The following is a 24485-nucleotide window of genomic DNA, read 5'->3' as shown; positions in this document are numbered from 1 at the left end:
TCGGTAATCCGATGTTCAGCCGTAGGTTAGAGTGCTCTCGGGTGCGCTCTTCCTTGGTGAACAACCGTGACGGCCGATATCAGAGCAATGGAAAGTGGTGTAAATACGGACTTCAACTTGTAAGTAGTCGGATCAACCGAAGCTCCGACCGGGGCATCCGGTCTTTAAAGATATACCGGGTCGAAGCTGAGAAGACCCTTGAGTCGCCCATGGCTGACACCGCGATGCTGGATCAATAGCTAACGATACTTGCCGCGCAAGGCTCGGCTGACGTTTTCAGGCAACAAATGGTGGCTCGGAGGCACAGAAGGCAACCTGGACCGATTGGCTTGAAGATGCGACGGGCAGTGTATTAATGTAATGTGAGAGGAGTAATGCAAGATTAGGTGTTGTAAGGTAGTAGTCCAAAAGTCTGAGTCGTAAGTCTAGCTAGTCGCGTGTGTTGATAGTTATCTGGTGTACTGACGTTGGTGAAGACGCTATGGATATGTAAAATCGAGAAGTTGACAAAGTCAATAGAAATTGTCGTTAGACCTGTGCGCTAACGCCACCGGTCATTACCAGAACTCGGCGAATCGCCGCGAAACCCTGCAGTTCCCAAGGCAGTCTGTAGGAACAGACGACTGCCGGATGCCTCGAGTGTACGCAAAGCCCCATCCTTCATCAAACGCGAACACCTCTCCGAGATAGCCTCAGGCCTGCTCACCACAAACACCCCGCCTGACGCGACCGCGGCTATGCGACACACGATCGCACGTACCATGCAACACTGATTCCAAGTCCCCGACAGACCCATATCCCACTTACGCAGGAAAGTCTGCTCAATACTCGGCGTAACGCTCTACATGGGCGAGACAAGCGCGTCGAGCCGCCATTCCGTCCGGAGGCGCTGACACAGGTTCTTGAACGTTGACACGCTCCCCTTCTCTAGCGCAATTCCGATCATCGTGTCGTACCCCGCCGCGCCCGGGACGTTGTCCGCCATCCTGTTCCTCGTCGACGCGGTCGGGAACGCCCCGATCGGGGACGACACGCCCCCAGCGCTGCCGGAGCATGACGAGAACTCGACACGGAAGCGGACCTGCTTCTGGCCGCTGAGCGACGTCCCGTCGTGCGTGTGCGCCCCCTCGTCGACGCGGCAGAGGAGAACGGAGAGTCCGGTCTTGTCCTCGGTCGAGACCAGAACGCCGAAGTGTTCAAGGAGCCGTGTGGTCTCCGCGCGCGTCGTGGCAACATCTAGGATGGAGTAGAGGCAGAGCGTCTGGACGCGCCAGTGGAAGAGATTCGAGAACCAGCCCTTGAACTCGCCGACGCCTGGAGAGAGCGCCGAAGCAGGCCCGGGGGAGGTCACGCGGGTCGGAGAGCCCATCGAGAACGTGGACCGTTTCTGGAGGGGAGCCGCATTGCTGAAGTCGAGCGGAGGCGCTATAGAGGTTGTGGTCAGCGTCATAGGACCGCAGCGCACCGATGTATATCACTCACGCCTGTGTTTCTTCTCCCTCTTGCCACCATGCTGCTGGCTAGTTGGCGACTCGTTAATGAACAGCATATTCCCCATCTCCTTCGCCATCGGGACAGAGTGTCCGAAGCCAAGCCCTCCGGAGTGGCACGCAGGATCATGCTGGACAGGGCGGGTGGCAGGCGCAGCCCTGTTTTCCTTGTTCTCAGACCCTGGAGCTTTGGCCCAACCGTTGTCAACGCGATGTTCCGGCGCAGACCAGTTCGCGTGACGACGCGAAGGCGCCTCGTCCAGAGACGGACGATGCTCGGGCCGCCGGATACGAGGCTGCAGCATAGGTGCGTTCTGGCCAAAGTTGCGTCGAGTCTCTGGCGGTTGAGGACCATCGGCGGCGCCGTAAGAGGGCACCCTGCCCTGGGGATGGCCATGCACGCCGACATCTGTTCTATCCGACAAGGGAGACATGGGCGCAACTGCAGCAGAGACGGGGACCGGCGAGTGAATGCGTTCAGGTGCGCGCGTCGACCGTTGGCGATTGTCAGACGAACGATCACGCAGAGCTTCGACAAGTGAAATCGGTTGCTGCGGAGGCGTAGGCTGACGGAGGCGAGGAGTAAGAGCTGAGGCCCTCTCTCGAGGTTCATTTGTAGAACCAACAGTTTGGGAACGGATACGAGCGTGGTCCGGGTTTGGAATGAACGAGGACGGAGGGCTCCCAACAGCAGGTGTGTTGGACACGGAATTCCTGCCGACTGGCAGGCGCGACTTCTGAGGCCTTGGTCCCAACGGCGAAGACGGACGGGATCGCCCAACGGGACGTTCATTGTTGATGTCAGCGATTGCGGCCGGAGGTGGCGACGGAGTACGGGAAGGAGGAGCAGGAGCGGGGCGGTCAGAACGCAGATACTTTGACGCCGGGATAATCGGGCCAGAGAGGGCTGATTCCAGTGAGCGACGACCAGCAGGCTTCGAGCGAGGTGCAGCATATTGCTTGGTGACAACCTTGCCTTGAGTGTTAAGAACCTCCTCAATGTCCATGAGGATGCCGTGCTCCTGCATCGTCATCTCGCGGTGCTTCTGCAGCAAGAAGTAGAACGCCTTAGCAAGAGTACCTTGACCAGCTGAGCTTAGAAGATCACGTTGGATAGCGTCCACATCAGCATGACGGCCCCAGATGACGCAAAGAGACTCGAAGAGATCGCGGTCGATATGCAGCGCAGAAGGAAGAGGTCTAGCCAATTCAAAGACAGGGGGCGCCGGGACGTAGGTGATACCAGGAGTGACGCCCTCGAGCCAAGGATGAGCCAGAATGTCAGCCATCTGTCAAGGAAAGTCAGGATGACCAGTACAGAAGCGAGCGCGATACATACAGAAATCCGCTGGTTGACGTCCACAACGAGCATACGAGACAGAAGATCCTTCGCCATAGGGTCGACGAAGCCAGGCATCTCATACTTCCCAGTCTTGACCTTGGTCAACAGAGTGCGAACGTTCTTGTCGTCGAAAGGCAGGCGCCCAGTCAAGAGAGCATACAAGATGACTCCGCAGCTCCAGATGTCAGTCGCAGTCCCGCAGTACTTGTGGCCATTGACAATCTCCGGGCTCGCATAGTGAGGGCTGCCACAGCTAGTTTCCAGTTGCAGACTGGGCGGAGCGAAAGCAGCCATGCCCCAGTCAGCGATCTTGATGAGCGGCGGATTCAAAGAGTGAATCAGGATGTTCTCCGGCTTGAGATCACGGTGGATGATAGAGAAAGTGTGCGCATAGTTGAGCCCATAGACGATCTGCTTGAAGTACGCGAGCGCCTCGAGGGGCGGGAGCCGGCCGCGGTTCACGAGGAAGTCGAAGAGCTCGCCGCCCTCGACGTACTCGAGGATGAGGTAGAGTTCCTTATCGCCCTCGTAGACGTCGTATATGCGCATGATGTTCGGATGGTTCATGAGCTTCATCATGATGATCTCCCTGTCGATACCGAGGCGTTGCTTCTCCGCCTTGGCCTGCGCGTTCGCCGAGTTGCGCGAGGACAGGAACGGCTGGAGGGGGAGGATCTTGATGGCGGCGAGCTGGCCAGTCCGGCGGTGCTTGGCGATCTTGACATGGCCACTGGCCCCCTTCCCGACGCACTCGCCTATGATCCAAGGACCGACGTACTTCGCGTCATCTGGGTACTCGAAAGCGTTCGATCCTGCGGCAGCTTTCTCCTTCTGCCACCGAGTGCCGAGGGGCGTCGCATACTTGACCGGCGGCGCCCGGGGAGGACTATCGACAGACTCGGCCATCGCGGGCTTGAAGTGGACGCTAGAGATGTGGAAAACGAGAAGTTGAAAAGGATAGTAAAGTAGAAACTGTGCTAGGTATCACTTGCAAAGGCGGACAGGGATGGCGGCTGTCGTCGTCGTCGACCAGCACGACCGAGCGTAAGGAAGAAAGCCAACGTCGACCGGCCGAGGACCTTCACGGCGGAGGCTGCCGGTTGGACAAACAACGGCCAAACAATTTGCTGTCTCGTAGCCACGTGGGCTGACAACACAAACTAGCGTAGATTAACCATTCCGCCACATGCTATAATCAGTGTTAGGGATCGTACATATAGAAAGTGTCCCAAACGAGTGTCCCAGAGAGAATATGCAAGGAGTACAATAATAGATGCAATACCAATACCTGTCACCGATCATACCAAAATCACAGCGAGTAGCAACGCCAAAAGGACGATTATCAGGAAAATGATACACCAGCCAGACTTTGTTTCTAAGGTCCAGGAAGTCAACGGTCATCAACGCGAAAGCGAAGAGAAAAACATACCCTCTGTCTGGCGGATGAACTTGCGCATCCTGTTCATGGCTGAGCCGAGCTTCGCCTCCGACCGGTCGACACCCCGCTCAATATCCTCGAGCATTCTAACAAGTAACGTCAGAGGCGAGCACCGATATGTTATGAGAAAATCAGAGCAAATGCGCACTCATTGTGTTCGACGATCTCGCGTCCCATCAAACCAGCTTGCTCGTGGATGGTGTTTAATGTCCCAGCAATAGTGTCGATGGTCTCGTCCTGCTGCCGTATCATGAGCTATACAACAATGCTCGTCATCAGCACAATTCAGTCAGAAAAACCCAAGAACCACCTACCTGTTGCTCCTGTCGAGCCCACTCCGCTTGGCTATCCTCGTGTTCTGCGCCCGACTCCACAGCGCGAGCCGAAGCACCAAGCATGGACGCAGGCCGTGACCGACGACCGCCCTCGACCTCTGCGCGCATGTTCTATCGCACGCCTCGCATTAGACACGATGCAAAACAGTGCAAACGCGACGCAAGAAACACACCACAGCTCGAGACCTACCTCGATTTCCTGCCGTACATGGCTCACGTACCGCCTCCGCTCGATGACCTCAGTCTCCTCCAGACCAAACAGTCGTGCTCCCGTACTCTCGACAACACTGTCCAAGCGCCACATCAGTTCTCATCAATATGTGGAGTCCGAGGAATGTAGGAGACTCACTTCACACTCTCCTCCAGATCCTCCAAGTCCGCTTCCAAAGCCGCAAGCGTCGCCTTCAGCTATATGCACCCCTCCGTCATTACTCCTCACGCCCACACACGCACTATTGCGAAGTTACGCACCTCATTCCGCGCCCACACGAGCTCTTCGCTATCCTCCCGCGCCGTGCTGCGGATGCGGAGGTACGACGCGCGGAGCGTCGCCGCCGTCTGCAGAGACGACTGGATCTCCTGCTGCACCGCGTGGTACGGGTCCGTCGACATGTAGCTTCGATAACTTCAAGCGAGAACGAAAGGGCTGAGCGAGGATATGCGGGAGCGAGTGATCTATGTATATGTGGCCGAGGCAGGGTCCACGCGGGGAAGCGCTGCCGAGGGGAGGTGGAACGGCTCGAAGCGCAGTGATGCTTTGAGTGGTCGCGTTTGTCTGGCTGTAGCCCGTATGAGAGCGACAACTGCCAGGGTAGCAGGTAAAGGAGCGTGTGGACTTTCGGAACGGACTCGAAGAAGTGGTAGAAGAGGGCGCGGCACAGGTTGCGGACGTCGACGGTCTCGTTCGACTGCGCGCAGGCATTCAATAGCGCCCACTGTAACACAACATGTCTCAACGGCTCAACGGAAAGTTGCGAGTCAGTACGATTTAGAAACAAAGTAGTATTGTATTGAATCCAGCTAACGTAAAAACAACAACTAGAAATTTCGAAAAACGACAAACAAAGAGTATGAGCATACAGATCATAAACCTCCCCGAACTTGACCAATGCACAAGAATACAACTTCAGCAGACTACGAACAGATGACTACGAGATGCCCACCACATATCATATCGTACATCCACCTCCATCCGAACAGAGGGATTCGGACATATCAGCATCACGAGTGTGACGTCCAAGGGGATCTGCCAACGTCAACGGCACGCCAACCAGCCTAAGTAGCGTTCGCAGCCGGGGCCGTCCCGCGCTCAACATCCGGCTGCGGCGGTCCCAACCGTCCAAACACACTCCTGAAGATCCCTCTCAGCCTGCGTTGCTCAGCCTCAGAAGCGGGAGGGGGGACCGCAGGTGCACTCGCGGGTGGGGCCGCGACAGCAGGCGGGATGTGGTCTTCGAGGTCGGTCGACCCGCGGTGCTCGTCTTTCTCGGGAGGTGTGGTCGTAATGCGGAGAAGAGAAGTATACGCTGGAATTAGGGAAGTAGACAGGAGATTAGCAGGTAAAGAAGGCGGGGAAAGAAGATGGGAAGCTTACGTTGACGGCACACGGGGCAGAACCAGCCTTTGGCCTTGCGCTTCCGCCGAGGGCTTGCCTGAACGGGGGGGATAGCAGAGGCGGGAGCGGGAGTTGCGGTTGCACCGTCGCTGCCGGTCGTCGCTGCGCCTTCTGTGGCGCCCTCAGTGGCGGCACCCTCGGCGACGGCGCCCTCAGCAACCGGAGTAGTCTCGCTCTCGTTCTGCACTATGGTACCACCAGCGCCGAATTCAATCATGTTCAGCGCGCAGTCGCGGCACGCGACAAGATGGCGACATGGAAGCAGGACGACCTCGCGGGGTGACGACAAGCAGAGGAGGCACTCGGACGACGGCTCGTCATCTGTGGTGGTGGCAGGTGCGGTAGGTGGGTAGGTGTGTGTATCCAATTGAGCTGTAGGGGGAGGTGCGGTAGGCTGGGAGGATGTGGTCGAGTTAGCCGAAAGGCCATAGATCTCGTGGAGGTGGAAGGTGTGGAGTCCGATCTAGAGTATTCAGGGATGAACACGCCGTCTACGAGGAGGGCCCGAAGACAACCTACCGTAGCTTCACGCTTGACGACCTTGACAACCCACGGCCGCTTGTCCTCTTCTTCCTCGGCGCCCTGCACCGGAGTGGGCGCCGCCCCAAAGCGGACGACATGCAGGTACGTAACCTGCTCGTTGGGCGACGGAAGGTCGTTCCCGTTCTCGTCCACCGCACTCAACCGAATAGTGACCCGGACGCCCTCCTCTTCCTCCTTCTCGTCCTTAAACTTGCCCTCTTCATGGGCAGGCTGGGCGTCGGCATCCAGAACGGCGAGCGCAGGCCCAGCGACGTTGCGGTCTTGGTGGCGCTTGCGGAAGTGGAAGTTCGTGAACCTCTTCTTGCGCTGATGAGGAGCTTCGGACGCAGGCGTCTCGGCCGGGGACGATGACTTCTCCTTCTCAGGCTCGGTGGAGGTGGAGGGCTGCGCAGCATCGGCCGATGGAGACGATGCCCGCTTGTGGTCAAATCGTCCCAGCTCGAGCATCGCCCCGTCTTCGAGCTTGAGCAACTTGCCGAACCCGCCATCGGTGATCGTCTCGAAGACGAGCAGCTTGGAGAGGCCGGAGACGTCGGGCTTGCCCGCTAGGGGGTGCTTGGGGGACAGGTGGACGTGCACGCGGATGGCACATTTCGGCGCATCACAGTCATACTCGAACTCCAAGGCGTGATGATGCTGGGAATCGACATGGTCGGCATCTTCAGAAGCATCATTTTCCAGGGGTGATAGTCGCAAAGTTGGCCTCTTGAGGTTCACCAGTGCTTGCAGTGTTGTGGTAGAGTAGTGGGTCTGTCACGACAAGATGTGAGCAACATGTCGGGATATTACAACAGAAGGCCCATGGGCAACTGGTAACGACATAAAATGGACAATTGAGACGTGATCCACGACCATAAATAACACATGTCAGAAGTCATGCGCAGCATGCGGACACCTCGGGCTATTCGTTGTGGTCGAGGCGGTACCAGGAACAGACGGTCGTCCTGAAGCCCACGTACGCGTACACGGTGGACTGTGCGAGGAAAACGTCCCAAGCTCGAATCAAGGCAGGGAAACCCAGATGTGCGCAGCGTATCAAGGAGCTCCTGATACAACACAAAGGCGGGATGTGCGGCACAGGATGCATAGATTCCGACATTGAGGCGAACAATGCACAACACCATGTCTGAGACACAATGTGCATAGGAAGGCGGTCGTGTGGGACGGCCGGAGCCTGCTGACACCAAGATTCCCATACCCCGGGAGGGACGGAGACACTGACCTCCTTGCTCTTCGCAATCCAGCCCTTCACAATCTCGGGCGTAAGCACATCCGAGCTCTTGTCCTGGCTCTCCGTCCACTCCGGGCCGCCGCCAAGCACGCCGATGTTGGGCCCGAAGAGGGTGTCGTTGCCCTTGCTGCCCGCAGTCGCTGCGGCGGCCTGCGCCGTGCCCTGGCCCTGGGCGGGAGCCGGGGTGCCCATGTCGATGACGACGGGGTTCTGGGATGCCATGCGTGTCGCGGTGCGGGAGGTGTTTGTATCCACACGGGCGATGTACGGCTGCTGGTGGATGCTCCGAACCCGGTTCCAAGACGAGTACTGATGGTTGTCTGTGCAGAGTCAGAGGCGGCGAGCGTCCGGGAAGGGACGGTTGCCGCTAGCCGTTAGTTCGAGGAGCAGAGTCGAGACGAGATGAAAACAGTTACGCACACCAGGCGGCAAAGCTGGCCATACGACGAGGCGAAGGGGGAGATCTATGTAGTCTGAGAGAGAGGTTGGAGGCGCGGAAGGTGTAGCAGCCCCTCCCCGCATCCTGTCTAATCTTAGATCTCCACATTTGTCAGTGGATTGACTCGATTCCCCGGCACTTTCTCCCGCGTCCGCAACACACGAGTCATAAGCACCTAGAATATCAAACAAGAACATACGAGATATTCAGCTCATAGGAGGCTCCAACTTGTCGTCAATTCGAGGACGACCTGCATCCTCACTCGTGCATATCCGCAAGCATCTCGGCGGAGAGCCTTCGAGTTTTCGGGGTCCGTTGGTCCTCGTCGTTCCGGGCAACTCGCAAACTGCGCAATCGTGGGCGTGTGAGACAACGGTACAGAAGGCGCAGCGCAGTACTCCATGTGTAGACAGCTGCAAAACGTCCGGGAATGACATTGGCCAGAGACCAAAGTCTCCCACTGTCAAGGTGACCAACGTCCAGATTTTATGCTCCGCCATGGTGTCGCCATCTCGTCGTTCGCAGGATATAAAGATGGGTCCATCATTAGCGCGAGAACTTACAACTTCAGCTTCTGGTGTAGAACTCAGCACGGGACGATATCTGAGAGCGTGGGCCGGTCATTGGCCGATCACATCACACATGCAAGATATGGTGCTTTTATACAGCATGAATTGCATAGAATGCCTTGCAGTGTCATATCATATGCATGGGAGAGCTAGTCGTGGGGAGTGTAAAAAGACAGCAGCAAAATACATAACTACGCGATGAGCTTGACAACACCACCCGCCTCCTTAATCTTTGCCCTAGAATTCGGAGGCACCGTGTAAGTCACCAGCAGATACAGGACAAGGACGCGATACGCACTCAGCCTTCCGCGAGACGAAGCGGGCTTTTAGGATGAAGGGAAGCTTGGGCAGCCTGTAGCAACGGACATGAGCAATGTTCGGGGTGTATGGTGAGCGGGCACGTAGGATGGTCGCGATCCAGCAAGACATTTGCCTCTGCGCAATCCTACCCTCGCGCACTCGCATCACTCGATATGAATCTAATACTCACTGGCCGTTACCCAGAACCTTAGCATAGCCGTGCTGGAGGGTGTCGATCACAGGGACGACCTCCGAGCTCTCAGTGAGACCCTCCTTCTCCTCTGCGGGCACAAGCGTCCAGAGCTTGTCGACATTGATGATTGGGCGCCATTGGAGGTTGCGAGTGAGGTGGAAGCGGCGCATACCAACCTTACCGAAGTAACCGGGGTGGTACTTGTCGAAGTTCGTCCTATTGGTGTTGAATAACGCATCGGAAGATTAAGATCGCATGGAGCAGGGTGTGATTCCACGGGAGAGGGGGAGAGCATGTATGAGTCTTGGGACGATGGGATAGGTGATATCTGAGGACGCACCTGTGGTGGTGCTGGCCACCAGCGAGACCGCGACCTCCGGGGTGCTTGCGGTGCTTTCCTACACGACCGTGACCGGCCGAGACGTGGCCACGGTGCTTGCGAGTGTTGGAGAACCGCGTCGGCATTTTCTACGGCACGCAAAGTCGTCAGCGCCTGATCCTGTCCAAGTCCATCTGTCCGCCCCAAGACCAATCCACCGTCGAAGTCCGTCCAAACGCGAGCAAAATCATATCCAAGGGGAAGCACGAGAGCAGCAGGATCCAGCGGGAACGGTCTTGAGCCTGAGATGGACGTGCACTTACCTTGAGGGAGGCGGGAGTTGAGGGCGTATACGACGGGGCCTTGCTTGCACGTTAGGATTTCCTGGCGGGTGGCTGGGTGCTTGGCTGTGTTTGGCTCATCAGACGCCGATGCGTATGTCGCGAAGAAAGGCTCCCAGAAAGTGCGCGTATGCTTTGCGCTTGCTCACTCTCGTTGTAAAGTGGATCAGCTGGTGAGTACGCTTTCTGCTTGGGTTTGGATGATGCTGGCTTCATAGAAGTCTCCATATTTATTGTCGATGAATCTCCATGATCCCAAAATGTGTCCTGACTCCTACTTGGTGCAAGTTTACGTTTGCAAGACTGCAGCTCGCTGACATTTTGTCTACCCACGTAGGAGAATCCCGCTCTCGGCCCCCTCCATTTACCACTCTGTCCGTAGTTAGTCGTCATGAATGCCATCAATCGATACGAGCTATACGTTCTTGATGAAGGGGAGAAGTCGTGCGTGATTTCTCATCAGAGTCCCCCTGAGCCGTCGAGCTCACCACGCTTGCTCAAATCCAACAGTGTAGAGGTGACTGAGGACACCAAAATCCCTAATGCCGCGACAATCAAGATCGTGAAGCAGGACCACACACTTGCGAACCTCCTACGCTCGTACGCCCCTTCCCTCTCGTAGAATCTCTGGTTCATGAATAGCTAACGTCGTCGCATCCTCCGTCTCAGACAACTCCTCGGCTACCCGAGCGTCCTCTTTGCTGGCTACAAGGCCCCCCACCCTCTCCAACCCCATTTCCTCCTGAAGATCCAGACGGACGGTAGCATCACCCCTGCCGCGATCCTCGAGAAGGCGTGCACGGATCTCATCGGTATGGTCGCGACGCTTGAGAGCAAGTTCAAGCGCGAATTCACGATGAACAACGTTGAGGGTGGCGTGCAGGAGGACGCATATGGCGTGCCAACCTCGGGAGCGCAGTGGGAGAGTGGCGGATCGTACGTAGATTTGGGTTAGGGTGGGGCCTGGAGAGCGGTCGAGAGAAGGTGGCAGGTGCGGATTTGTATCATATCCTGGAGCTAATGCTTGTATTCTAGTCCTGTTGTTGCAATGGTTATGTTGCAGCTCTCATTCTCTCGTTTGCTTGGAGTGTTAGCCCGAACGCTCTGGTCCTATGCCTACCGTGACCACATTGCTACCACGCCCTTGTATACCCACAAGCTGGGTTGAGTACAAGGGATCTTTGCTTCCCGGTGATAGCAAAAAGGGAGCGTAACATGACGAGTCTTTCCGAACGGATGCCGTCAGCGCCGCAACACAGAGTGCCATCCTCAGGTATTTTCTCTGCTGGCAATCGCTATGTCACGGAGTCTCTCGTTGAGCATCTATTTATAGCCCCCTATACAGCTCAACATGACATTCCTCTGTCTATTCTCGTGCTCCATGCGACGGGCAAACTGTCGTCTGAACGGCGGATGTATCTCGGAATCGCCAGGTCATACCGCCTCTATTCTGTGCTCGGCACCGCGAGAGAAGGCTATCATTATCGTCGGCTTCTGCATACCTGTGCTCTTTGCGGTGTTCTGGTATGTTCTTTCCGTGCCGATGTTTTGTGTTGTGTGCACGGCATGGGTCCGCGACGTCCACGAGGGGCACTATGATCGTCGAAAGGAGAGACGCTGTTGTCGTCATCGTGCTTCGGAATTCGAGGGGCACGCCTCCCTACCGCACAACGCCTGCGTCGTGCTATTTTCGTAGGCAGTCCTGAATGTGGTTGACATGATAGCTATGCTGCGGATGCGCAGAACAGCTGAGCAGCCGTACGGTATCCTCGGATATACCCAGGATCTTGTACGTCCCTTCTGGGGACGACATGGAGGGCGACGATGTATCAGTCGGTTTATCCTCCTACGACGACCACCGGCAGAAAACTGCACTGCACTTGGAGTATATAACTTACCTCGTGGTGAGGGCCGACTCCAGGCTCTCAACCTCTGACTTTACAATGAAGGCTATCTTCGCAGCCCTCGCGGTCTTCTCCGCTCAGCTCGTCGCAGCTCACTGTGAGCAGATATTGTCCGTTGGTTGTCGTAGCTGACCCATGCTTATTTGGACAGACACTATCCCCGACCTCATCGCAAACGGGACTACCTTCGCTGATTGGCTGTACGTCCGCGAGACAGAGAACCACTACTCCAACGCGCCGGTACGCGACCCTGACTCCCATCTCCTGGAGGGATGAGGACCTTCACTGATCGTGGCTCCACGTGTAGATCACGGACGTCAACTCGACAGAGTTCCGCTGCTATGAGCTCGACATGGACGGCACCCCCGGTCAGACTAGCATCGCGACCGTGGAAGCCGGCTCCACTATCGGCTTTAAAGGTGAGCTAATCCTGTTGTCTCCTGTCATACGGCACGAATCACTTACGCAGACGCTCTGCGCAGCGGTAAGACGCGACAATCATAAGCGGAATTATTGACATTGAATGATTGACACGGGCGTGCTCGACAGAACGACGACTTCTACCATCCAGGTGTATGTTCAGCCAAGCGGAGATGAATACAACCGAAAGCTTACGTTATTTTTGCCGGTGACAGTACTTCGACGTGTATATGAGCCCTGCCTCTCCCGCGGCCAACAGCCCTGAGGCGGGCACCGGTCAGACCTGGTTCAAGGTTTGGGAGGACCTACCTACCTTTGAGAATGGACAGCTCTCCTTCCCCCTCGAAAGTAAGCCTGCAATCGGACACATCGTCACTTTAGCAGACGCAGTGCTCACTTGTGCTTCCTGGGTCTGTCAGCTAGCGACCAGTTCACTTTCACAATCCCGAAGAACCTGCCCAGCGGCCAGTACCTCATTCGCGCAGAGCAGGTATGTGAAAGGGTTCACCTCGAAGCGATGCCAACGGCTAGCTCACGGAGCGGCCACCGCTCGCGTCCGGCGGCATCGGTATGATACCCCCTTGCCCTGAGCAATGACAGGTCGTGTCACCGTATCGAGGGCGGTGGCGTCTCGGAGAATGGCTGACAAGAGCATACTGACGGGTCCTCACGTTGTAGATTGCCCTGCACGTCGCCTCGACCTACGGGGGCGCTCAGTTTTACGTCAGCTGCGCCCAGGTTAACGTCGTAAATGGCGGTGATGGCACACCTGGACCGCTCGTTTCCATCCCTGGTGTCTACACGGGCGTGAGTAGCTTGCTGTTCAAGTGCACCCAATCGCGGGCGTAGTGGGAGCTGACGTTGCTTGACCACCTTGCTCGAATGGTTCAGTACGAACCGGGCATCTTGATCAACATCTACAACTTACCGGAGGACTATCCTGGATACACGGCCCGTAAGTCTCTGCATAGTGGCTTCGTACAATCGCTTCCTTGGGATGCTGACGGTTGGCGGTTTTCTGCGACTCGATACTGTCCTGTCGAAACAATGTCGTTGCATCGATCTGTTGCAACTACTCAGCTGGACCGGCGGTCTGGAGCGGTTAAGCAGGAATGATCATCGTAGGATGGTGTTTCTAGAAGTGGCATGTAGCAAGGAACATCCGCTGCACTCATGTACACAAGCATTCGATGTCTACCACCTGTCAAGAAGGCATGTGCAGTACTGGAATCGCCGCCTCATCCACGTCAGTACTACCCGTTGCACATTGGGTTCGTATGCTGTCAGGTGGTGAGAGTGGCGTAGGTCAGGATGCGTCTCGTAGTCCATAAGAGCCCATACGTGTCATACATAGTGCGAAACACGGCGGGTATGTCAGGCGTTGAGTATAAGGACGATCCGATCTGCCGGGTGAGATCAGAGCTGATATAGAGAGGCGGCTGCGGAAATTACTTATTCTGATTGCGTGTAAACAGAATGTTACCATACAAGGGCAAGTACTTCGCATCTGCCGCCCAGCGGCGCTCGGCGCTCGGGACATGACATGCGAGAATGCCCAACTCAACCGGATAGATGGCGCCGTCTCTCGCCAGCATACTTACTGGCAGGTTGGCAACCTGTCTCAACAGCCCTCCCACTTCTTTTCTTCCCCCCACCTCCCTCGTCTGTCGTCCGTATGAGACGTTGTTCTTCAGCTTCTCCGGACCCCGCTGTCACTCCGGAAGCACTGGTTCAAGCACATGAGTGATACTAGTGCCGAACTGCTCTACCTCGCGCATTTCGCTCACACACAACGAGTACACCAGAGTGTGTGTCTATATTCAGTTCAATTCACATTTGCCCGACCAGAGTAAACCTAACCGCCCCTTCTTAGTTGCGTGCACCGCATTCTTGTTCTGGGATCTGAGCACGACTCTGGACGAGGAGGTGAGAGGATAGCTCTCCTTGTACGCTAATAGCCACTCACGGAATCTTCACCTCTTCCAGGTGGAGTACGTTTGGGGGTATGTGTGTAGCGTCTGAGGTATCCGCTCCTCCTAATTGGGAGTGATTCAGTTCTGCCAATACCTTTCCGAAGTACTTGTACTTCATATCCAGGTATCTGGGCTTGCTCGGACAATTGTGAGTTGTATGTCACCCAATCCCCACTCCCCTACATTTGCGAGGGTCGCGACTTGTCCCTGTGAAACCCACCTGCGCTCTGGCGGACAGAGGTCTGCGCGCCCGCGAGTTCTTATTCTCAGATTAGCACGGGCTAAGTCAGCCATTACGTGAAGATATTAAGCTTGTGTTGTGGGATGCCCTTGGAAGCGATTATGCTGGGGCTTCTTATACCCCATTCCTTCTTCTGTGTCGGTTTGACTCGAAGCCCGAACACTGATCGGCACCTTATAGTGTTCTCTCCACTAATGTGGTGCCAATTTTGTGAGTATCCCGTTATGCTCAGGCACCCGATACCCATGCTTCATCAGCTGCTTCGACTACCTCATGATTAGCTTCGGGTGCGCACGAGCTGTCAATGGCCAGATATTCAGCTACTGACCACTTTCTGTTTTAAGCTTTTTGCTCATGTTGATCCTGAGCGTGGAATTGAGCTTAATGCTCCGGATAGACGCGCTGTATGGCAATTCTAGAAGAGGTATTCGCTGTCCACTTAGCTACGGTTCGTTTCTGACGTCTCGTAGTGCGCTTCCTGTTGGGATTTGCGTTCTTGGGTGCGTTGTTCGGAGTCAGTGCGAAACGCCGGGGCTAACGAGAATCATAGTGGAGATGGCGGTGCGCTCGTGCCTCGTCACACCTAATTTGATGTGTGATTGACGGCGAACCTAGTTCTCGTTATGGCTCAACATGGCGTCCATTCCGTACATCACTCACCATCTAGCCGAGTTCCCTCCAGCTGTGCTTGTCAGAGGATGTCTCCTTGATAGAACCGACGTCATGTACGTGCTTGCTTGGTGCGTAGAATGCCTGCTCGGAAGCCACGGAAGCCGCTGATGAACTCTGCGGCGCAGGGTCCCCATCACCGTATTCGAGAGTGAGACAACTATTGCAGACACTGACACTATGCGCTAACAGATTGCGGGGGTTACAGCGATACTCTTTGTGCTGAATGCTATCAAGTGTATCTCATACAGCCCTTTGGACAACGCGCCGCTCATCTACCAACTCTTTCGCGACAGCAGCCTCTATTTCGCAATGTCAGTATATAGGTCCTCGTGTAACATGTACCCTGCTTACACGTGTGCTGTAGCGTCCTCCGTAAGTGCTCTTGGCGCAGCAAGTGAATGACAAAACGCTGAAGTTGCATCGCCAAGTATTTACTCTTTTCGTCACTATCGGCGAAGTTCTGTGGCCCGCTGCGGCGACGCCGGTGGTTGTGTAAGTATTCATGTGTGGAGTTACCCGACGCTACCTCACGTCCGCTATCTGGTATCATCTTGTAGGTGGATGCCTGCGGTCTTTTCATACTCCGTGCGTGACTTCCATGTTACTGCAATCTTTGCTGCATTGATATTCACCGCGTCATTTCATGACAGGGAAGTCACCTTCTTCTGAGTATCCGTAAAATCGCCGCCCGCCGGCAACGCTTGGAGATGACCTATACGGTCTCTGTCGGCATCCCACACATCCAGGCTGGTTTCAGCACTTCAGATTCGTCCTCTCTCGGCGATGACACACCTTCGCTCCCTCCACGTGTTTCCAGCGCGTCCCGCGTACGGTCATCCGTACAGGTCAACGTCGAAGCGATCGAACTCGTCCCCCGCCGCACGTCTCTTGTTCTGACGTCATACAGCGAGGAATCACAGGAAGGGACCTCAGCTTTAAGTTACACAAGGGATTGGAACGTTGTCTTTCCCGACAGCGTCCGGGAAATACATGTGGAACGCAGTAGGAGTAGAGGGCGTGTTTCGGACGATCCTGATTCCGGTGGCTTGCCGTGGCTGCAGCGTTGGAATCCCTAGCGCCATCCAGATATGTCGCGGACGGAGGGAGATTTTCGTGTATCATAGCTTTGGCCCGGATTTTTAGACCATGCCACTCATTCTGCATACAGTAAATTATAATCAACATGCATGTATCATCCATTACACCTACTAGTGTGACCCCAGAAGCTACTGACGCGCCTCCAGTTCTCGCATTCCCCTGTCAAAAAGGGTGCACAGGTTACACATGAGACAATGTACTTCCTAATTATTGGCTTCAAAAGGAACGAAGGAAATCGGAAGGGATTTGCTTCCGATACAAGTCAATCTGAGTAGGGTTTCCAGGGTTTACTGACCTTGGTGAGTTGCCACAAAAAGATCTGCAGGGCCGATCTTTCTCTAACTTTGCGAAGTGTTCTGAAAATGTTCAATGAAGTTTCTTGTTCAGTTTCCGAAGCATTCCGAGTTGTGGTATTCAAAGGATGGGAAGAGGTCTCGAGGGCGTGACATTCAGCCACTGACCGAAATACAGCTGACGTTTACAGCGATGTGCAGAATGATACGGAAAACGCATTTTTTGTGAGCCAGCGCCTGTTGGGCGCTCGGAGACCCAAACGCTGTGCCGGGCTGTCGGACACCAGGAAAGAGCCGGACACCGAGCGCTATCCTGGTCACAGTAGCCCTTCAGGATGGTCCCCCAAGGCTCATAATAGCAGATAGAGGAGCATATCAAAAATTATTATAACATATAAGGCATAATCTATGTCTCATGAAGCAATAACTAACTTGCCCAATGAAGAGAACTCGCATTTGTGCTTCAGGGCCAAGTGTCACACCTCTGTCACAATGAGTAACAAAGTCACAGCGGTCAGTGTTTGAGTCCCGTGACCGTCTGGCGTCTCTCTGAGCGCCGGTCTCGCGCGAAATGCGTTTTCCGTATCATTCTGCACATCGCTGTAATCTGAGCGCCTCGACAGTGTTGCCTCAGCCAACATCGCTATCAAACGACTGATAACAGCGGTGTTCGAATCGGCAGTCTTCGGCACCGTGACCATCCGTGACAATTTCTGGGCGCCTTTCCGTAGCTTCTGGGGTCAGACGTGTAATTCCGCGATGCTCAATGCAAACCTCCACCGATTGGCTTAATGTTTCACAAGTATGTACTATCTAGGATGCGAATGAAGTGTGCAAAGTCTGAAACGTATCAGAGAGGATGGGGGAGAGATATTCACGATATACGTTATGGGCCGTAGTTTCCGGGGTCACACTAGTATAGCTGATGTGCACACTATCGGGACCTCCCTCGCCGCTGGTTATTCGAGATCACACTGCAAACACTGACGCATGACTTGGCGTTGCCAAGCTACATACTAGTATGTAGTACTTGCCGGCGGAACTTGACAGGGCGCTAGTTCTCCCCGATCGGGCTCTCGTCCGCGGCGAGATTACATCGACCAAGAGGCACGAACGCAGATGTTCATGTGAATATTCTATGACGAATGGAGGACCACAGCCACCGCGATCAAAGTTTTGCAATCGGGAATCGTCGATAGCTAGTTGCAACCGACGGGCAGGATCAGGGTCCTTGCAGCGACATTGGTATTGAACAGTCCTGGGTCCACTCGTGCGCGAAAGAGTTGGCGCTAGTGTGATTGGTAATCAGCCCAGAAAACCCAGGTGTACGTCAGGTACTGCGGGCAACGGTATAACGCGGAATGAGCTGATATTAAATTCTGCTTTTGAGGTTAGCCCGTCGTTAAGCTAGCTCGCCAGGAACGCCGAACGTGACTTATCGCGAGACTGCTGCTGTGGGTTGTCATAGGAGAGGCCAGAAGTCACCACATAGAGGCTCTTGCTCCCTATGGAATATGATCATATAAAACACCAATCCGGGGCCCCGGGATACGAACCAGCTAAGGTATTGTACGTCTGCCGTCACTCAAGGTCGTTGCGTTGATACCTCCCGACTTTCAGCCACATCTCAGGCTTCTCGCTCTCTTTGCCGACACTCGGGAACGTGATGGCCGACACATTCCAGAAGATCGGCTTCTCGGAGAGTTCGAAGGTGAAGTTGGCGAGGAGCGTGGATAAAATGACCTCTGGAGCGGTGTCAGCATCAAAGAAGCCTAGACCAGTACGAAATACGCACTCATCTCGATCTGTGCAAACTTGAATCCTCTAGATCAACGATTATGTGGTTAATTGGGAAGCCACCGAAGACAGTTTGACACGTACATGCACGACCTCGCCCCGCCCACGAAAGTCATTCTGTAACGAATGCATTGGTGAGTACTCTAAGATTCCCATTCCAGGTACATTCATCGTATGAACGCACAGGTGCGAGTAAACTCCTGGAATGCTGGCAGCTTCTACAGCCTTGGGTAAGGGCTTCAACCAGCGCTCCGGTTTCCACTCCTCGGCGTCGTCGCCCCAGAGCGCTTTGTTACGATTGCAAGCTCTGACTCCGATAAGAACATTGCTACCTTTGGGAACGAAGACGTTTTCGATCGTTGAACCGTCGGCACCGCGCATGGGCTCTGACAGAGTCAGGGTCGAGTCCTGGCATGCCCTGCATAGAATTATTAGTTGCCTGCTCTTGTCAGAGAACAATGGGGATGCTCACTCGCGCAGCACAATCGGGGTCGGGGGATACCTGAGCAATCGGTGATTGGTGGCACTTAACCCTGAATCGCAGCGGACTTACAGTCGCAATGTTTCCTTGCAGACAGCATCCAGGTAAGGGAGTGCTTGCAACTGGTCGTACGCCACGTCTTGTCCATCACCAGATACGAAGATCTCCGCGCGGACCTTTTGTTGGACGTCAGGGTGTTCTGCAAGAAGCTGTAGTACCTGCGCCATCAGGTGAGAGGTGGTGTCCGTTGCTGCGAAGAGTAAAATGCTATATTCCGAGTCAGCGAAGCAGAGCAAGGGAACCATGATATACGTACGACATCTGGCCAATGATTTGCTCGTCCGGTAGCCTCTCTTCCGCTGCAGCCGCCATATTCGCCTTCACTGTATGGAGTTCATTGATGTCAGCGTCGCTTGCGAAACGATATTCAGCCCACGTAGGATGCCTATGATATCTTTCCCCTGAGCTGTATCACCTCGCTGAAGTGCAGCTTTTTTCTCGTCGATGATGCGAAGGGAAGTATCATGCAGAACATCGACCACGTCCTTGAGCTGCTGCACTTGGGGGATGGGGAGAAGATCAACGATCCAACGGCGCAGCCGTGCAGGGCCCATGCTAGTCAAGATGGGGCTCGCTTGCCTCATGGCTACCATGGCAGGCGTGAATGACAGGGGTCTATATTCGCATCAGCAACTTGAACTGTCGGATGAATAGACGCCGTTTAGACGCACAAGTACGTCTTTGCCGCCTTGGTATACGGATCCGAAGAGCCGTCTGATGTGAGGGGGTCGAACGAGTGTCCCATGCCTGCTTTCCCGATAATTTCCAGAGCAGCGCGTCCCATCCAGTCCAACATATCCACACTGCGAGGGGAGTCAAGCACAGTCCTCGAGATACCTTGTACGAGCTAGCCTTCTATAAGGTGGGTGTCTCCTGCAATATCACAGCACCCAACGTACCCGATGAGCCACATCATAGAAGACGGGTGTTAACACTCGAAGGTTGGCATCGGAAAAGACCGGCGTCAGCATTTTGCGCTGACGGCGGTGTGCCTCGCCTAGGCAAAGCCTATCAGTCTCACGGCATCGGCAAAAGCAACACCGAAAATTTGCGAGCCTACCCAACACACCAAGGATGCCTGGCCCAAGTAATAGGCGAGTACTCCTGCGTTACGCTCTAAATGAGATTTGCGAGTGGCAAGATAGGGGTGCAAGGGACTCACTGGATCAACCATGGAATCTGATCAAACGTTCCCTTCTCCTTCAAGACGATGCTGCGCAGCGCCGTAGGATCGAAGACGTAGAGCCATTTGCCCTATTCCAACTGGAGAGTGAGTTAGGAGGGAAAGATGGGCTGCACAACTCACACCCAGCACAGCGTTGATCTTCACGACGGGTCCATAGTTCTGTGCGACTTCGTCGTGGAAACCCCATGCATCTCTGTCGAAGAGCTGCTCGAGATTGCCTGGTGATGCATTCAGAACAGCTAGGGACCGGTCAATAGAGAGAGGCTGACCGGAGACAAATGATTTCGGTGGAGGTCCTGGAACAACGTCCCAAGCCGACTTCACAATGAATGGTCGGATGATCTGCCATAGTGCCCAGGCAAAAGCGCCCAATAGAACGACCTGGACAAGCATGATGACACTCGTACGGGGAGATGATTAAAGCACGGACGGGGCAGCTGAGGATAGATAGCAAGTATCCTGTGAGACACGGAGCGGGTCTTTATGTTGCGCTCGCCGCCCGATCGGAATGGTAAACTCACCACCACCTGCAAGGAACACCGCCGATGCTCCCGATTGTAGCAAGAGAAACGTCCAACAGAACATTCCATAGCCACGAATAGAAATTCTGCAAGATTGCCGTCCTGTATTATAATCAAGCTGTACACATCCGGAGCCTGAATCGCCTCCACGCGCGCATGATGGCTTACCTCAGGCCGGCGAACTTCTGACACTGAGAATGTGAATGACACTTGTCCACGTTTTGATGAGCAGTTGAGCGTAATTGAGTGTCTTGCGAAGTCATTCATACTTCAACGCTCGTCGGGACCGGTGCTCGCTACGTTCGCGGACTTCTGTTACCGGGACTGAACATGCGCTGTCATCTGACGCCCGTGTGGTCCAGGAAGATGGGACGGATTTGGCTGCTCCCCTGAGCTTTGCATCCCGCGGACTATCCCCTCTCCGATCCGCGGAATTCTCGCAGACAAAGCCATCTCCGCTGCGAGGGAAGCTCAACTCCGTCCTTGTAAGGTGGATCGTCAGCCATACTCTACATCCGTCGAGAACGGTAAACCCCGTACATTCAAAGCACTGCTCCAAACAGGTAAGTTCCATCAGCAACGTGTACGCCTTATCGAGTTTACGTTACCTTCTTCGTCGCCATCTACCAGGAAGCGACCTACGATGAATGTTGAAATTGAGGATCCCTCGAATGGCACATGCATCCCGTTTGAACGGTAGAGCGGTGCATCAATATCGCAAAGGAAGCGACGAAGGCTGAGCGCTGAAATATCGCGTAGTTGCAAGGCTGCTGAAACTTTGCCTACCCAAATGCCGATGATTAGGACGACGATGACGAGGGCTGATGCTCGTCCGTACCAAGCCTATTGCATATGCTTCTAGTCAACCACTACGATACATTAGGTACAGATACTTGTGGCCTGTCAGCGTGACTCAATGTGGGGAAATTAGAGCGAAACACACCGGTAACAGGTGTCAACTACGCAATAGAAAACTGCAGCTGGCACCGGGTGTGCTGGTGAAGGGATGGGACACAAAGGCCTAAGGCTCAGCTCCTCGCTCTGTCACTACCGGTAACTGTAGGTCGCCCTGCTTGACCAGCGACATGAGGCGGAGGCAGGCTGACTACCCTTGGCGCGGCAGGTGTTCCCGTCGGACCGCGCAGGGGTCGGGGTTGTGCGAGGGAGGTCAGTCTAAACAGATGCAGGCCACTGATTCGATCACCAATTAGGATGGTCGGACCGTTTCTGCCAAACCACGGCGAATGTGTATACGTCGCGCAGGGGCACGAAGGATCTGGTTGAGTGGAACGATGCGACAGGGTTAGCTGAAACGCGGCGTCAACTTGTCGGCCCGAGTGACCATCGAAGGGAAGCGCGACGGCGGAAGACCAGCACGTCAAGTTTCTGACTTCTGGCGCAACCCCAGGTCCCGCTTCAAAACATTCTTGAGCTCTGATCTAGCAGAGGCCACCTGGGTCAGGTGCTGTGCAACATAGATCGCCTCCTGGCGCCTCCCGTCTTGCATAAGCCTCCTGATCGTTGCGCGGAAGAAGAAACTGAGCATGCGCCCGCGAAGCTGCTCCGGAGAGGCACTACGTCCAGGTAGGTTCTGAGCTTGTGCAATGGCGCGGTCGACGGTTTTTTGCCAATACTGCAGTCGGCGCTCCACAGCTGCCTGGCCCGGCTTGAACATAAGCCCTTTCATGAACGCATCGCGCGTTCGGATGTGTGGCGCGAAGCCGAGGCAGAACATGTCGACTATGACACGGGTTGCGTACGAGATGAAGCCGTAGGAGAAGAACTTGTTGACGAAGACGTCGAAGTAACGCGCATCGTACAGTATACGAGGTGGCATCGGCCGCAGGTACTCCATGTTCTGGCCCTCTGCGGGTGGCATAACGGGAGAGGGAAGACGGGGAAGCGGGTAGACGTTCCGAGGAATGCTCCGAGTCTCAGTAATAACGTTCACAAAGGCGCGGTAAAGTCTCGCCGCGCTAGCAGGACGCTTGGCATGCTTAACCGCCATTCGCCATAGAAGGTAGGTGTGCTCCTTGGACGGGGGCAACCGACGATAAATTGAGGGCACAGGGCCTATCTGCTGGAGGGCGACGGCTGGCACCTTGACTTTGGTCAGATCGTGGCGCTGCTCGGAGAAGTGGATGGGGTCAAAAATTTCAGGGGGGACGCCGACGTGGTCGAAGTGCTGCTCGAAGACGTGCAGGAGCGATTGGAAGTAATTGCGGTTAGCGTAAAAGGTCATCTCCGCAAGCGCCCACGTCGAGATGGCAGACGGTCCGGAACGATAGGCCAGGTTGCGGAGGCGACGGAGAGCGGATTTCCTGTCGGATTGAAGGAAGACCGTAATGACCTCTGTGAGTTGTATTGCAGGAACGAGGATCCCTGCCTGGAATGCCCGCTTTATAGACCGTGCAGACTTGGCGAGCTCAGTGCCGTGCCCGCGAAGTGGAAGATAAATCGTGGATATGTCTTGGGGTGCGGAGAACTCCGTGGGCTACGTAGACCATGTCAGCGGTTTGACTTGAGTAGCTAGTAGCCTGTCCTCACCAGGTCGGATGTCTCGTGATTGCCAGAACTGGAGCTCATCCCTCTGTTCATCTGTTGCACTGCGTGGACAGCATCCCGGTAGCCATGGGCTTGGAATACGGACACGATGTGTTCGTACGTACCCTGCTTGATCGAGAGCTTGCGCGAATGGGCCAGCTTAAGGAGCTGCAAGGCGGAACGGTGCTTTCCCGAATCAACGAGGGAAGACACTGCCGCATTGTACCATATCCGGAATTGACTCTGGATCAAATCCAGAGCACGTCGGCTCGGAGGCTCCTGACGCGTCTGCTTTGCTTTTGTCTCGTAATTCCAAGTGGTGACGCAGAACTCCTCTAGGAAGCGGGTGGTGAAATCCGACGGGGCATAGCGGGCAATTCGTCGAATGGAGTCCAGACCGACTTGGATGGCATATCCCTTAGAAGCAGCGAGGAGAGCGAAGCTGGCGATAAGTGGGATATCGGGCGAGTGGTCCTTCCTGAGTAGCTCCGTGAGGATGAAACCAACGGAGCGCGAACAGTCTATTTCTGAGCTGGCAGGAACCAACGACCACCACTTCATGAAAGTGTCCAATCGTTTCTGTGAAGCGAGTCCAGGCGTAGAGAGGGTCCTCCTGGCGATGAAGTGATAGACAGGGTGGGGGTTGATCTCGATACCCAAGGCCACAAGTTCGGTATACACGCGCTCCGCGTCCTCATATCTTTGTGCTTTAACAAGACACTTCAGAAGCGTACATGGAGGGGCTCCTGCGGGTATGTCAAAGAGTGTAGCCTCGCTTTCGGTCAATGCAGCGGTGGCGTATTCGTCCGTGGCTTCTTCGAACAGAGACGAGTCGGGAGGGGCTGAAGGGTATGGATATGCTTTGATCTGCCGCATGGAGGGGGTCTCTTCGTCCAAGTCGATGCGGAGAGAGAGCGTAGGAGTGTTGAGGAAGTGTCTGCCGGGTCTAGTCCACCCGCCGGCTTTGACAAGCGTATCCCAGCGGATGCGGACCCGAGCGAGCGAGTGCCATGGCGGGTGTGCAAGCACCCATGATGCCATGAACCAAGGTCCAGCTGTCGTCGCCGGCGAGGGCCCCGAGGTCGAGGAGGGTTCACGTCGTGGTTGTCTACAGAGATTTGGGCGCTCGACAACAATTCG

The 24485-nt window shown here is 55.1% G+C and overlaps 9 protein-coding genes across 9 annotated transcripts; 3 read left to right on the top strand and 6 right to left on the bottom strand.

Annotated features, from left to right (window-relative positions):
* Window positions 1–841: 841 nt before the first annotated feature.
* Window positions 842–3738, bottom strand: DICSQDRAFT_69561 (Pkinase-domain-containing protein; the record flags this gene model as incomplete). The annotated part of the gene is made up of 4 exons (XM_007369815.1): window positions 842–1425; window positions 1483–1825; window positions 1946–2779; window positions 2830–3738. 4 exons carry the CDS (start codon window positions 3736–3738, stop codon window positions 842–844), a joined length of 2670 nt encoding a protein of 889 aa, XP_007369877.1.
* Window positions 3739–3794: 56 nt separating this feature from the next.
* DICSQDRAFT_111820 (uncharacterized protein) lies at window positions 3795–5469 on the bottom strand. Its single transcript, XM_007369814.1, has 7 exons — window positions 5077–5469; window positions 4955–5013; window positions 4796–4892; window positions 4585–4716; window positions 4419–4525; window positions 4262–4356; window positions 3795–4207 (listed from the first exon to the last, which is right to left on the bottom strand). Exons 1-7 carry the CDS (start codon window positions 5215–5217, stop codon window positions 4131–4133), a joined length of 708 nt encoding a protein of 235 aa, XP_007369876.1. The 5' UTR covers window positions 5218–5469; the 3' UTR covers window positions 3795–4130.
* A 110-nt stretch (window positions 5470–5579) lies between these two features.
* On the bottom strand, window positions 5580–8474 carry DICSQDRAFT_163437 (uncharacterized protein). The gene is made up of 5 exons (XM_007369813.1): window positions 8415–8474; window positions 7986–8314; window positions 6740–7513; window positions 6200–6683; window positions 5580–6131 (listed from the first exon to the last, which is right to left on the bottom strand). The coding sequence occupies exons 1-5, from the start codon at window positions 8434–8436 to the stop codon at window positions 5881–5883; spliced, it is 1860 nt and encodes a 619-aa protein (XP_007369875.1). The 5' UTR covers window positions 8437–8474; the 3' UTR covers window positions 5580–5880.
* A 615-nt stretch (window positions 8475–9089) lies between these two features.
* On the bottom strand, window positions 9090–10145 carry DICSQDRAFT_111815 (60S ribosomal protein L27a). Its single transcript, XM_007369812.1, has 4 exons — window positions 9836–10145; window positions 9493–9711; window positions 9301–9354; window positions 9090–9239 (listed from the first exon to the last, which is right to left on the bottom strand). The coding sequence occupies exons 1-4, from the start codon at window positions 9958–9960 to the stop codon at window positions 9194–9196; spliced, it is 444 nt and encodes a 147-aa protein (XP_007369874.1). The 5' UTR covers window positions 9961–10145; the 3' UTR covers window positions 9090–9193.
* Window positions 10146–10546: 401 nt separating this feature from the next.
* Window positions 10547–11110, top strand: DICSQDRAFT_69622 (DNA-directed RNA polymerase II; the record flags this gene model as incomplete). Its single annotated transcript, XM_007369811.1, has 3 exons — window positions 10547–10599; window positions 10666–10755; window positions 10825–11110. 3 exons carry the CDS (start codon window positions 10547–10549, stop codon window positions 11108–11110), a joined length of 429 nt encoding a protein of 142 aa, XP_007369873.1.
* A 988-nt stretch (window positions 11111–12098) lies between these two features.
* DICSQDRAFT_149825 (uncharacterized protein) lies at window positions 12099–13585 on the top strand (the record flags this gene model as incomplete). The annotated part of the gene is made up of 10 exons (XM_007369810.1): window positions 12099–12156; window positions 12211–12299; window positions 12367–12478; window positions 12542–12543; window positions 12609–12632; window positions 12695–12827; window positions 12899–12969; window positions 13158–13286; window positions 13371–13434; window positions 13560–13585. 10 exons carry the CDS (start codon window positions 12099–12101, stop codon window positions 13583–13585), a joined length of 708 nt encoding a protein of 235 aa, XP_007369872.1.
* A 542-nt stretch (window positions 13586–14127) lies between these two features.
* Window positions 14128–16548, top strand: DICSQDRAFT_157394 (uncharacterized protein). The gene is made up of 16 exons (XM_007369809.1): window positions 14128–14285; window positions 14353–14405; window positions 14466–14482; window positions 14535–14600; window positions 14874–14903; window positions 14951–14980; window positions 15038–15117; window positions 15164–15193; window positions 15244–15254; window positions 15309–15433; window positions 15491–15513; window positions 15571–15676; window positions 15730–15737; window positions 15794–15857; window positions 15923–15950; window positions 16016–16548. Exons 1-16 carry the CDS (start codon window positions 14219–14221, stop codon window positions 16439–16441), a joined length of 1164 nt encoding a protein of 387 aa, XP_007369871.1. The 5' UTR covers window positions 14128–14218; the 3' UTR covers window positions 16442–16548.
* Window positions 16549–18337: 1789 nt separating this feature from the next.
* On the bottom strand, window positions 18338–20673 carry DICSQDRAFT_69617 (cytochrome P450; the record flags this gene model as incomplete). Its single annotated transcript, XM_007369808.1, has 14 exons — window positions 18338–18501; window positions 18552–18580; window positions 18638–18670; window positions 18738–18971; window positions 19026–19055; window positions 19107–19301; window positions 19351–19417; window positions 19471–19709; window positions 19772–19941; window positions 19994–20091; window positions 20155–20198; window positions 20257–20348; window positions 20401–20498; window positions 20550–20673. 14 exons carry the CDS (start codon window positions 20671–20673, stop codon window positions 18338–18340), a joined length of 1617 nt encoding a protein of 538 aa, XP_007369870.1.
* A 1506-nt stretch (window positions 20674–22179) lies between these two features.
* On the bottom strand, window positions 22180–24386 carry DICSQDRAFT_69530 (uncharacterized protein; the record flags this gene model as incomplete). Its single annotated transcript, XM_007369807.1, has 2 exons — window positions 22180–23295; window positions 23349–24386. The coding sequence occupies 2 exons, from the start codon at window positions 24384–24386 to the stop codon at window positions 22180–22182; spliced, it is 2154 nt and encodes a 717-aa protein (XP_007369869.1).
* Between the last annotated feature and the right edge of the window lie 99 nt (window positions 24387–24485).

Source organism: Dichomitus squalens (assembly GCF_000275845.1).
Source record: "Dichomitus squalens LYAD-421 SS1 unplaced genomic scaffold DICSQscaffold_56, whole genome shotgun sequence".
NCBI classification, from domain to species: Eukaryota; Fungi; Basidiomycota; class Agaricomycetes; order Polyporales; family Polyporaceae; genus Dichomitus; species Dichomitus squalens.
Note: the sequence above shows the minus strand (reverse complement) of the source record. Positions and strands in the feature narration are given on the sequence as shown.

Coding starts and splice junctions, on each gene's coding strand:
- DICSQDRAFT_111820 (XM_007369814.1), bottom strand. CDS start 5,217: ATGTCGACGGACCCGTACCACGCGGTGCAGCAGGAGATCCAGTCGTCT. Junction 5,014..5,076: donor TCGTGTGGGCGCGGAATGAG/GTGCGTAACTTC, acceptor GGGTGCATATAG/CTGAAGGCGACGCTTGCGGC. Junction 4,893..4,954: donor GATCTGGAGGAGAGTGTGAA/GTGAGTCTCCTA, acceptor GCGCTTGGACAG/TGTTGTCGAGAGTACGGGAG.
- DICSQDRAFT_163437 (XM_007369813.1), bottom strand. CDS start 8,436: ATGGCCAGCTTTGCCGCCTGGT. Junction 7,514..7,985: donor GGATTGCGAAGAGCAAGGAG/GTCAGTGTCTCC, acceptor TTGTCGTGACAG/ACCCACTACTCTACCACAAC. Junction 6,684..6,739: donor TCGTCAAGCGTGAAGCTACG/GTAGGTTGTCTT, acceptor TGAATACTCTAG/ATCGGACTCCACACCTTCCA.
- DICSQDRAFT_111815 (XM_007369812.1), bottom strand. CDS start 9,960: ATGCCGACGCGGTTCTCCAACACTCGCAAGCACCGTGGCCACGTCTCG. Junction 9,355..9,492: donor AAGGTTCTGGGTAACGGCCA/GTGAGTATTAGA, acceptor CCGTTGCTACAG/GCTGCCCAAGCTTCCCTTCA. Junction 9,240..9,300: donor TTCGTCTCGCGGAAGGCTGA/GTGCGTATCGCG, acceptor TCCGAATTCTAG/GGCAAAGATTAAGGAGGCGG.
- DICSQDRAFT_157394 (XM_007369809.1), top strand. CDS start 14,219: ATGAGTGATACTAGTGCCGAACTGCTCTACCTCGCGCATTTCGCTCAC. Junction 14,981..15,037: donor TACCTCATGATTAGCTTCGG/GTGCGCACGAGC, acceptor TTCTGTTTTAAG/CTTTTTGCTCATGTTGATCC. Junction 15,858..15,922: donor GCGGCGACGCCGGTGGTTGT/GTAAGTATTCAT, acceptor ATCATCTTGTAG/GTGGATGCCTGCGGTCTTTT.